General features: G+C 35.6%; 1 protein-coding gene across 5 annotated transcripts in view; it reads right to left on the reverse strand.

Annotated features, from left to right (window-relative positions):
* Dlc1 (DLC1 Rho GTPase activating protein) overlaps positions 1–12,863 on the reverse strand; it is a 389,714-nt gene that overhangs the window by 195,315 nt on the left and 181,536 nt on the right. For all 5 annotated transcript variants that reach the window (XM_048791799.1, XM_048791800.1, XM_048791801.1 and 2 more), the window contains exon 5: positions 2,714–2,747. In XM_048791799.1, the coding sequence (XP_048647756.1) occupies positions 2,714–2,747 (34 nt within the window). The remainder of the gene's footprint in view (positions 1–2,713; positions 2,748–12,863) is intronic.

Consider the following 12,863-nt stretch of genomic DNA (forward strand, 5'->3'; position numbering starts at 1 on the left):
TTGGAGTGTTTGTCCTCCTGAGGTAGGAGAACAGCAGAATGGATCCCACTGGCTGTGTTAGCACAGCAGCATGGGTCATAACAGAAGACAGCTATTTAAAGCCCACATGGGGACAAACACATAACTGAAATGCAAGGAGGATTAATGGAATGTACCCAAAATGATTCTGTTTAGAGCTTTACAAAGCCTGGTAGAGTTGGTTCCAGTTGGCTTGGATGAGTGGTCACAAGGATTAAAAATAGACTTTCTCAATAAGGAACAATAGGCTACATTCATTTAGCAAGATGGGAAAAAAAATGACACCCCTTCGGGGTGGGTCTGAAGCTAATCCTATTTAAGAGCTCAATTACCGCTTCCCCCACCCCAAGATTGAGAAGGTCCTCTGCCTTCATGGCCATTCCACTGTCTAGTGGGAGATTAAAAATAAAGATGCACAGAGCTAGGAATAAAGAGATTCACATTTGTGTACAGAACACTCACCATATTTTATGGTGCATGAAAAAGTTTAGAAATACAAAAATTAGATGGCTTTGACAGTTATTGTCCTTTACAACTTTTGAAATAAATCATATTCTCTTTTGAATTGTCAAATCTGATACCATCACTCATATTTAGTCAAACATAAACATTTGTCTTGTCAGGCAAATTCACTCACTTTTTTGAAGAAATAATTTCTTTCTTATATTTATGTTATCAAATTAAATTATATTTTTTTCTTAAACATGACACATTCTCTAGGACTCTTAAATCAAAATCCTAGTCATTCTGCTGTTTGAATGTTCGAGGGAAGACAGGATCCGTTCAGATCAGCTCATCTCAGGCTGCTGAGTTCTGGGATGGGTATCTGGGTGTCTGGGGCAGGTTGTACCTGCCCACTAGTAAGTCCTGCTTTTCACAGGCATTTATGGAACCCCAGGGAACTGAATCTATTAACTCTTTTATTTGCATAACATCAATATAGAAATCATCTAAAATATTAAAGGAAGGATATTAGTTAAGTTCATGTTTCTTTTTGTCATTGAAGAAGAAAATTTCCATGATGATAGTTTTGTATTTATGCTCTATGTCTAATTAATTCTTTGTTGCAATAAAATTTTTAAAGTATTAGAGAGGTATGATAAAATGGAATGTTTCTTTCTCAAACTGAAGCCATTTCAATGAAAGAGGAAGGAGGTAGCTTTTTATTTCCCTATCTCTTTCAACGACAGCCTTGTCCACTCCCTCTTTCTCCTCTTCACCAGCCAACAAGTCACATCCAAATTTTCCCCTTGGGGTATGAAAGAATTTGCTGATGTTCTGGAATAAGATGACAACTATGCTCTGTTACATACTTTGTTTAAATTGCAACTAATCAGGGGAATTACAGAGAATGTTATAACCCAAGATAAAATGGGACTTTAGCTACATTTCTTTCTCATTGTGATGCACATACCCACATAACTATTTACTACTTTTTATAAATATATAGCCAACAGAATCTATTTAAAGATTGGGGCTTTGGAACTGTAATTTAAATTCATTTACGGGGAATGATATTGGCCAAATCATATTGTTAAATTGTTTCCTGTATGAATATGTAACAACAGATCCCACCATTATGTACAATTATAATGTACCAATAAAAATGCAGGAAAAAGAAAGCATCAATTTATTTAGTATTTGTACTTAATCCATAGAATACTAGTATATTGTTAAATACAGCAGTTTTCCTCTTGCCTTGACATATCAGGCCAATTCAAAGTTTCCCTTCTATTCTGAAGCATTTTCAACATTATTGAAGAAATCAGACACAGACTAAATACGAGAGAAAAGTTGAGTTCATAGAAGGAACAAACTATGAAAACTTGTGAACATTATCTAGCAGCAAAAATAAGATCTCTGAAATAGAAGATGAACATCCCCAGTATCAAAATCATATCAGACAAACTCTTATGCTTTAGTACAAAGGCACTTGAAACTGTATCTTCTCTTAGATGACACTATAAACTTTTAACATGGCTCTTAAGCATCACGAATGTCTATGAACTGTGTGATATGCTTCAAGTTTGCTGGCACATCTTTACTCTGGTTTTGGTTTTTTTTTTGTTTTAGTTAGAATGCATAAGACAATATTGGGGAAGATCAAAAGATTTTTAAACAGCACACAGGATCACCAATCTGAATCTAATTTTCATATTTCCATGTTTCTCATCAATCCTTACCTGTTTTTCCATGATATTCTTGAATAGTTATAGTATACAGCATAAAAACATAATTTTATCTCTAACACAGTTCTTTATATTGCCTCACATCTATATTTTTGAGAGTATAGCATCAGCTTTAAACATCAACTATGACTTTTTCCATGGTTACTGAATATGTACTTAAGATTCAAAAATAAATCTTGATAATTAGTAACAACCAGTTTCCAAAGACTGTTTCTTCACAACATTGATTAATATTGAATTGCTTTCCTTAAAAAATGCGGTTGCAGATATTTATGAGGATACAAGAAGTCTTATTATAATGTAATGTAATGTTACATATTTTTAATGTTATGTTACACGGTTTTTCTTACATTTGGAGCACAATAAACTCATTTTTTTTCAGGAATTCAACAATAACATTTTCCAAGATATTGATGAAATTTATACATTTTAGATATTTAATAAAATGTCTACTTTAAAATGGAATTTTATTCTGAAATACGAAAAAAACCAAAGTGTCAACTTACCAGCCTTTTCCTTCTCTGAAACACCTGGCATAGCCTGAAAAAGAAAAGAAAAACACAAAATTATGATGTTATCAGAAAGAAACAATAAATCGCATCATTAGGAATAAAATAAAGTATCACATGTGTAGAAAAATTAAATAGAGCATGACAATTTAGAAAAATAAGCTCTGTGGAACTGTTGGGAAGTCATTAGATCTGCCTGTGATGACTGTAAATCAACTTGTTATTATTTTCTTGTCTGAAGATAACTCAAACTAACATATACCCGTATTATCTTTAAAAGGAATTGGCAGTAAGTGACACAAAAAGCACTCTTTGGAGAAATTGGGTCAAATTTTTATAGTTCAATTCCTTTGGCCAATTTTTGGGAGGCAGAAAAGGCAAATTGGTTAAATCTCTTCCCTGTCCCTTATTTCTTAATGAGCTGTCTTACCTTTCCAGGCTCAGATTCCTCCTTTACAAAGCAAGGATAATCACGTCCACTTCTCAGGGTTGCTGAAAGACCAAGATTTGGAACCTCTAGAAAACCCAAAAGGTCCTCAGGAAAACGCTAGCTGCTCTGACTGTTTACTACTACGGGCGTTGATCCAGTGGGTTAATTTGCTGATAGGAAAGATTTAGAAGTTTCATTCCCAGCAGTTATCACGATCATTATTTTAAAAATAGGGTTCAGACTACGATGTTTCAAAAGACTTAAAAAAAATCACTGTCTAGTTCTATCCTTTGTGGATACCCTAAAACAAATTAAGGAAGCTGAATTTTTGGTTCTTACTTCAATTATTCATTAACTTGAACTCCAAGTCTTTTTATAAATCTATCTGAGCCACTGTGATTTGATGTCCCCTCCCACACCCAGCCACAGCATATGTCTGAAAGTGGTGCCTCTCTCCTCCTCTTTAGCAGACAGTCTACAGAGTTGAGGCAAGAAAAGCAGGATAATGTGGGCGATTTTGTTAGAAATGTGTGCCTGTGTGTGTGTGTGTGTGTGTGTGTGAAAGAGAGCGAGAGAAGAGGTCCAAGTGTACCTCTGTTATTAATAAGTGCAAGAACATGACATCAATTTTTATTTCCAGAAACAATGATTATCAAGATGCCCCTATCTTTGTGAGATATGATTACTGCTGAGATCATCACCTTTGGAATTCAGTGAATCTGGAGATTGGTCCAATCATTCATATAAAGTAAAACTTTCTATAGATAAAAATAGGGGAGGGGTTTGTTTTGGCAAGAATTATCCATATTGAAGGCATGTTTTGACTCAATCTGTTTTATTTATTTGTTCAACACTTGCTCTCTGGATTGAACATCAAATTTGCACCCTGGGTACAGATATGAAGAATATCAGGATATTAGACAGCAGTATGAGGATCAGGCCCAGCTCATCAAATAGCCAGCAGAGGTGTCCAGCACTCTTCTGAGCATCTTTCCCTTGGTAGGTGTGTCATCTGATTTTTCCTTCTCTTGCAAGAACTTCTCTGATTGAAAAACAGGAAGAGGTCATTTTCTCCCTTTCCAAGAAATTTATCCTACAGTTTTGGTGATGTTTGTTACTTTTTATGTGTCTCTCTTGAGAAGAATTAAAAATGATTATCAAAATTGATTTCACGCTGTCTGCTATATATGAAGTCTAACTCCTCAATTTACCATTGATCAAGGGTTTTAAATTAAGTTTTCTCTTTGAGAAAAGCAAACAAACAAATAATAGAACAATCACCACCACCACAAAAAACCCTTTCCCTGATTGACAACAAAGTGAAGTTTAGTGATTGGTAATTAAAGGAAGATGACTGGAGGAACTTCCTCGGTAGAAAAATAACTAACACTTCTTCAGGGCTTAGTAAGTGTAAGGCACAATTTTTAACCGGTAAATTTTCCCTCGATTCTTACAACAACCCTCTAAATCCCGGAAACTGAAGTAACTTTCATGATGTCACACCATCAGCAGTGGTAGCCAGGACTGGCGCCTTGACCTCTGAGGCTGTTCTAATTAGAGCGTTGGGAAATGAAGAGGAAAAATTCTGGAGAGGTTCCATGATAGGATATTGACTTAAGTAACAAACTACCTGTGGATGAATATCTGTTTAGGATATTTGGAAATCTCATCTCTCTCTTCTTACAGCTAAAGCATTTAAGACAATGTTAATGTCTTGCCCCAAATCACAAGATTGACTAGCATCCAAGACAGGTCTTTCCCATATTTTATTTGATTGAAGAAATCTATAACTGGGCATTGATAAATTTAATAAAAATGTCAATCAGCGAATTTAGTTACGAAGTAGAACCATTTTAGCCTTCATATATCCAGTGCCAATATCTCATGTAGCCAATCCCAATTACTTTGGAATCTCACCAGTTTCTGTACGATTCTTTTGCTCCCAAATCTCATTTCCTTTAATAACTGCAATGGTGACATTACAATGTAGAGAAAAGATGGATAAAATTTAATAAACCTAAAATTTGAAAACTTCTCTTTTAAAATAAGACCACATAATAATAACATCTGGATACTCTGAACTGACTTAAACTTTGAATTTGAAAGAAAATTGTTTCTCTAGAAAATGATTATGAGTAAACTGACTAAATTTCTAAAATTTCCCAGAGATAAGAGACATTAAAGAAATTAGAAAACACTGACATTTAATTTTCAATTAATTAAAACTATTTCCTGATTCTTAATTACATGCCTCACATTATGCTAGGTACAAAAACCATTAGCAAAGTTTTCTTGTTTGTGGAATTCTCACTTTGAATTGACAACAAGATATGAAAAAGATAAAGAATAATTCCTCGAAGTAGTGCTAAATGGCAATGATTAGCACCATCAATGGTGTAGCACTGTGAGAAATAAGTAGGTAACCAGATAATTGGGACTTTTCAGGTGGTAATGGGATGTTTTTCTGGGATTGAACTCTTGGGATGGAGACATTGGCTGGGAGATGTTTTTTGCCCTTGACTTCTGAGATGAGGCATGGTTAGATTTGGGGCTTCATCCTGAAGTGCCAAAGTGTTCTGTTTCTGGGCTTAAAATGAAACTTCCCACGTAAGCTTGCTGTGTAAACTAGCACCCAGTAGGTGTTCATCAAAGTTTGTAGAAGAAACATACCAAATGCGTATCGGTAACACAGTTTAAATAACAAGTTTGACTGTTGCTTTTGAGAAAGCTCCCATAAAAAGCATATTTTTGAATTCGTTAGGAGCTTTTGCTAATAGCTGCCATATGTTTCATTTGAACTGCATCCTCAGGAAGTGATTTAACATTTTTGGCAATAAAGCAATTAAATAGGATTTTCCTGCTGGCCATATGGGTTCACTGTAACTTCATATTTTCTTCTCTTATTTCTCAATGGAACAAAGCAAAGTCTACTAATAACTTCCAAATGAGGGGAAAAATCATTCATATTCTTTTGTTGTTCTCTGAGATACACAAATGATAGGATAACCACCTTTTCTATGGTTGTAACTACCACTGCCGTCCCCCCCCCCCCCAAACTCTAATCTTCTAATAGCCCTCTTGTGTAAAGATTTTCATTTAAGTTGGTCTGTTGAAAGTGCTTTGAGATTGAATTTTTTTTTTCAAAGTCATTAAAAAGAAAATTGTTTAGTAAGAGACAGGGAAACAATTTGCTTTCTCTTAATGAGATCTTTTAAAGCTGTGTGTGGGAGTTTAGACTGTGTGCATGTCTGTTTATGTTTTGGGATGTGAAGCCTGGTTAGGGAAATGCTGATCTGGACATGATTTGCGGAAATGCTATAGACATAGGTTGATTCCTTTGGTCTGCTGCTGGGAGAGCTTTCTGCACTTCCAGAAAGACCTCAGCCAGAAGCCTTTGGGAACTTACAGCATCTACACAAAAGCTTCTAACATAAACAGCAGCATAAGTCATACATGTTCTTTTGGAATTGCATGGTTAAAATATTCTGAATGATCCAGTTTCTTCTAGATGATTTTAGGTAAAAATGTATAATTTTATGTCTATAATATGCTATTTTTATTGATATGTTATTTCCTTCATTTGAATAAAATATATATTTTTTTAATTCTTAGGAATCAGTACCATGGACTATCTCAACTAAGAGGCCCTTTGAAGGTCAATCTCTTCAAGCAATGGGCATGCATGATAGGGTGAAAGATTCTCTTCCTGGGTTCCACCAAGGGCTAACTTTTTTGTTATTGTTGTTTACTTAGTACACAACAGAGCACCAACATTTATTTTGTGCTTTCTCTCTTTATAGGCCGGTTTTGCATGACTTCAAATATGAAAGATGTTCACACAGAAGTGTCTGGAATATTACTATATAGGAATTTTTTTCCATTTGCTTTTTAAACAGTGGTTTAATCCGTAGAAGAATTAGAGGTAGAATAATTTATCCCTTTTTCTTTTCTTTTTTTTTAAAGATAGAGTGAGAGAGGGAGGGAGGAAGGGAGAGAAAGAGAGAGAATTTTTAATATTTATTTTTTAGTTTTCGGCGGACACAACATCTTTGTTTGTATGTGGTGCTGAGGATCGAACCCGGGCCGCACGCATGCCAGGCGAGCGCGCTACCGCTTGAGCCACATCCCCAGCCCCTATCCCTTTTTCTTTAAAACACTCATTTTGGGGCTGGGGATATGGCTCAGCTGGTAGAGTACTTGTCTCGAATGCACAAGGCCCTGGGTTCAAGCCCCAGCACACCAAAAATTTAAAATAAATAAATGAATAAAACTCTCATTTTATTCTCTCAAGAAATATTTAGAGAAATTTCGAAATGTGTAAGTACGTCCATAGAAATGACAGGAAAAATCTCCTAGTGGTGGAACAGCCTCTGTCCCAGCTGAGTGCCCAAGAGGCCACCGGGGGCACAATGAGTACTGAGATGAACATTTAGAGATTAACATTTTGGCAGGGAAAGACATACAAGAAAATAAGGTACATGGAAAAATGGGCTTGATTCCATCTCTTCATCATTTAAAGACTGTTTTGAAATCACTCTAGGAAGGAGGAGAAGAATTACTAAGGTTTTGAAGGAAGATGGGATATGGGTACAAACCCTAACCAGCATTGGGTCCTGTGAGGTTCAGCCCCTCAATGATTGCAGTTTGCTTTGTTTGAACAAAGAAGTTCATTAACAAGCTGAGTCTCATTGGTAATCTGATATCATCTATTTTGGTTTATGAAATATTTCTCTAGCTTTGACAGTCACCCTTCTTTTGTTGAAAATGTAAGTTCTTCATGGTGGAGGGGACTTGAAATTCATTCAGTGATGTGTCCCAAACTTCAGTTCTTTGAATACCACCTTTGTAGTTTCTGTATCCATATGTAGATTTTTATATATATTATTTATATACTCATATATAATATATACTCATATATAATATAATATACTATATATATTACATACCCAGAAAATACACATATATAATGTATGTGTATTATCATTCATTATATCTATTTTATATCTATATTTATGTTATCATCTCTAAATTGTTTAATATTTTATGAAAATTAAACTTAAAGTTCTCCTTTTATATTTGATTTGTTCTAAGTAATAAAAATAAAAATAAAATGGATGATTCTATACATTTGATTTGCTGGTCATACTGTCCATGATTTACACTAAAATAAATAACTACCGAAATTTAAAATGTTTATCTCTGTATCAGCTAAAACACCCACAGTAGTCTATGCGATATACTTTGGAAAACAGCGCTCTAGTTCTTTCTCTGTCATTTTTGCCATTATACCTGGAAAGGTGAAATGACTTTCCCAATGCTACAGAGGATCAGTTGCCAAATGGGAACTAGACTGGAGTCTAGGTCTCCTCCCATTGTCTGCTATACATAAGACAATAAAGCCTAAAGGTCACTATGGCTTTATCCTTCCCCGTGTTCGTATTACTATTTACCTTAGTTTCTTAATGAAAATAATGGAAGATACATGGAAATTGTTTCTGAAAGACTATCTTCAAGGAATATATCATACACATGAATACACCTCCTGTAAATTAGCAAATTATTTAAAATTATTCTTATCTTGTTTTGTACAATGATTTTCATAGAGTAGCCACTTAGAAATATTAAGTGACTATTCCAGATAGCTTTGGGTTTTTTCTTAAGTCTGATCTATGAAAGTTTAAAATTACAGAATACCATAGACATGTACACTCATTTTCAGTAAAGATGATGCCAAAAATACGTAACTTATTCAGAGGGTAATTGACTCAAAATTGCTGTTTAGCTTTCTTTTTCTTTTTTTCTTTGGCAGTACTAGGGGTTGAACCAGGGCCTTGTGTGTGCTAGGCAAGTGCTAAACTACATCCTCAGTCCTTTTAGAAATTAAAAAAAAAAATTTTTTTTTTGAGACAGATTCTCACCAAAGTTGCTGATTGACCTTGAATTTGCAATTCTCCTGCCTCAGACACCAGCGGCAGGTGTGCGCCACTGTTCCCCAGATGATCCATCATCGTGTATGAAGCAGTAATTCCTCTGTGCTTCGATGTTAGGCCTGTTTTCATCCTTCCCAGTACCTCCCATAAAGGCTCTTTCAGTCTCAGCCATGTTTTCAACTTTTCTAGGTGAAGTCACAGGTTTTGCTGGTGTGAACCCCTCCTCTTAGGATCTGGTGGGCATTACTGAGACAATCATCCCTGGTGAAGGTCTTTTACTCACAGTACTGTTTTCCTTGAAATGCTTTAACTATTCTCCCCCAGTATTAGGCTCAGCCCTGAGTAACATGCTGATATCCTGCCTAATTCTAGTCAGTTGCTACACATGTTAAATACCCACTGGCTGCTAAGTGCTCTGATGGCACTAAAAGAAATTGAAGGCACTTTGTAGAAGGAAGTGAGCTAATTGTAAATTCAAGATCGAAGGCTGGGGCAAAAAAATTAGAGATGAATATGAATAAGTACTAAGTTCCCTGCTGCCACTGATTAGTTTGGTGACTTTTGGCAAGAGTTCTAGAAAACTCTCCCAGCCCATTTTTCTCATCTATAAAATAAAGGTAGTTATAAATATCTCCCAGGGCTATTTGGGAAGATTAATTAAAATTGCTGCATGGAAATGGATGATCACAGAACTCCATAAGGGTAAACTATTCCAAGGTTATATTTGTTAATATAAGATTAAAAACGCTACTGTTTTTATTTGGAAATAATATAAGCACAGGCTATCTGTTTACATCTTCTTCTTCCTTTGGTCAGATTAACTTATTTCCACATGTTCCTTTGTCTTTCCTTATGTTGAACCATTTGCATTTATTTTCTGTGATATTTTGGAAAATTTCTTCTCTTATTTTTTGGTTAGCTATTTCCCTTTAGTCTCACAAAACCCACTTTGGAGGCTACCATCCTCTGTCCTCACCTTTAATTGGGGTCTATCACTAGCGGTCACTAGGTATGTTTATTCTTTGCCCTCCTAGGGATGAGCAAGTGATACTATTCAACTTGGGTCCTCATAAGAAGATAGGAATCCCAATTCTGTGCATACTGAATCAGCAGGGCCTGAGGGTATGTGTAGAAGTGAACCTTCTACTGGAAGATGCAAAGGATTTATCCTCCACTCTCATGGGACACTTGGTTGACCTACAAATTGTAGGAGATGCTTGGGATCACTACTCACATTAATAAAAATTGTGAATGAGATCAATCACTTATTGAATTTCCCCAAACTAAAAGGAATTCCATACATGATTCAGAAATTATGTGTGTGTGTATGTAAAATTTAAAAATGTTATGTCATATGTAATATTGGTTAGTAGGTAAATGAAGTATAGAGGTAAAGATTTCTTGGTAGGATTACATATAAAATGTAGTTTATAAGTAAAAGAACTTCCACTATGAATTTATTTTGTGTATTTTCACTTAAGTTCCTAGAAGATTGAAAGATAAAACACTTCATGCATACCCATTTTGATCAGGTTAATTTTTGCCAATTAAATTCAAATATAAGTTTAAATCCATTTCAATAATTCAATGCCTGCATGTTCATCTGTCTAAACATAAATCTACTAATATTCTCATAGTTTCAAAACTTACAATGTAATAATTTTGGTAGCACCAGACCTCTGGTAGGAACTCAAAACACATTCCATTAAATCAGAACAAAGAATACAGATTAAGTCTACATTTAAATGACACACATAAATCTCTTTATGACAAACTACAACCTTGTTCACTTAATTGGAATTTATTCTTATCAAATATTGCTTCATGTAAGTGGGTTCTTGGCCGAAACCCAGAGACACTTTTATAACAGGGAGATATTCACTGTAATGATAACCACTGACAAATTTGATTTGAAAAATTTATCTCACGTGTGCTGTAACCCACAACGCTTTATTTATATCCTGACTTCAGGATCAGTTAAAATACGGATTTTACTTTGCCTGAAAGTAAAGTTTTTCTCCTGTTCTTCTTTTCCAATGAAGCTCATCATGTCAGGCCTCAGTGTGGACAGAATCCACTGAAAGTGATTAGGAACTATAAAAGAAATCTAGGGTAGAGAAGATTAACAGAAACTGAAAAAAAAAAAAAAAACCATTACAAGAGCTTTTTGAAATGAGGATGTAATAAAAAAATACCAAATATTTGATGTTTCCAAGTTGTAAATAGTATTGACTGAGAACTTTTAAAACATCCTGTTCCTTGAGGATGGAGGCTTAGATAGAAGGCTTAGATGCCCTTTCTACCATTTCCAAGGCACGTTCCTGAATCAGTCTATATAACCTAGGAGGTCTCTGCTGTGTGAGGAAAAGCAATGGACTAATTTAGAGGTAAACTTGATGTTAAGGCTTTTCAATCGCCTGCTCTTTATAGCAAAACTATTCTAGGATCTCTCTCCTCATATCGCAAGGCCACAGACTCCAACTCTTTCTTTTCTTACACAGGTGACCCAAATCTTCCTTTTCTGTGTAGGTTTCCACTGGGCCTTCTATATTTCCTTCCTACTTGATTCTCTGTGCAGGAAAGCTGAGCTGTTTGCCTGGAAAAAAATTTTGGCTGATATGGATCTTCTGATCAGTTTAACATTTGTGTCTGAATGTTCATTTTTTTATGATACAGAAGATTAATAGTTGCATTAAAACAAGCCAGGAAGGATTTGCATTTCTAGTTTCTAGAGTCTAGTATTGTATGAGATGCCTGGGCAGAGAGCAAACTTCTTACTTTATTATGTGGTTGATATTGAAAATAGAACTCAAAGTTAGCCTGTCATTTCCTGACCCCTTTCCAGATGTACCAAACAACTCCCTTTCAAGGGTAGCCTGCAGGTTAACACTGTGCCTTCGGACACAAGTGGCTAGGGACAGCTAGCTCCTGATTTCTGGTGGTGACAGAAGTGTCTGACGATGTTACCCTCCTGGTTTCTTGGGGAACCAGCCAGCCATGTTTCTGTGAATGCCTGCTGAGGCATGCAGGAGTCTGATGGGGGAGGCGGCCATGTGGGATAGGTACTTGTGAAATTCGTGGTACCAACAGAGGTGGAGCAGATTTGCATAGATTGTGGAGTGGTAGGATTGTTCTTGGTAGAGTGGTTTCATCTTTTATTGCATGATCTGCATCTACAAGGGTGATGCAATTATTAAGTAGTATGTGTTTTGTTCAGTAATTAAAATTAATTTTAACCACCCTGTTAACGTTTTCCAGTTTGGATAATTTATATGTGAACACTTAAGATACCATACCCCCTGGCTTCCCTGTCTGTTAGGCTCCCCGTAGGAGATAAAAGGGGTAAAGGAAGAGAATGAGATTAGAGTGTTTATTTCCTTGGACATCCCAACTGGCACACTCATCTTTAACTGGTTGTGCCCTTTCACCTTAAGCACCTTTCCTTACTATTCGTAAGGCAGTGGACTCTCTCCTTATAGGTTTTGTTAAAAGCTTCCTTCTTGAAGTGATCATGGTTCAGCTGTTACTAAACTTCTGGTTACTGTCACTTTCCTTAATATGTGTCCTATCCTCATCTTTGTTAACAATCCCTAAATAACTAATTCCTTTCCAAATCATTCGATTTCAAGTGTTCCTTCTATTTTCTATTGCATTCCTGATTGATAAACCCTGTTCAATTTTTCTTCTGTGAATAAGTAGGGAAATTCCTTCTCCGTCCCTGTGCTCCTCCTATGTGCAGTGTTACGTGGGGCATATATTGTAATAAACAAAAACACTTTAAGAACCT

The sequence above is a fragment of the Marmota marmota genome, unplaced genomic scaffold (genome assembly GCF_001458135.2).
Source record: "Marmota marmota marmota unplaced genomic scaffold, marMar, whole genome shotgun sequence".
NCBI lineage: Eukaryota > Metazoa > Chordata > Mammalia > Rodentia > Sciuridae > Marmota > Marmota marmota.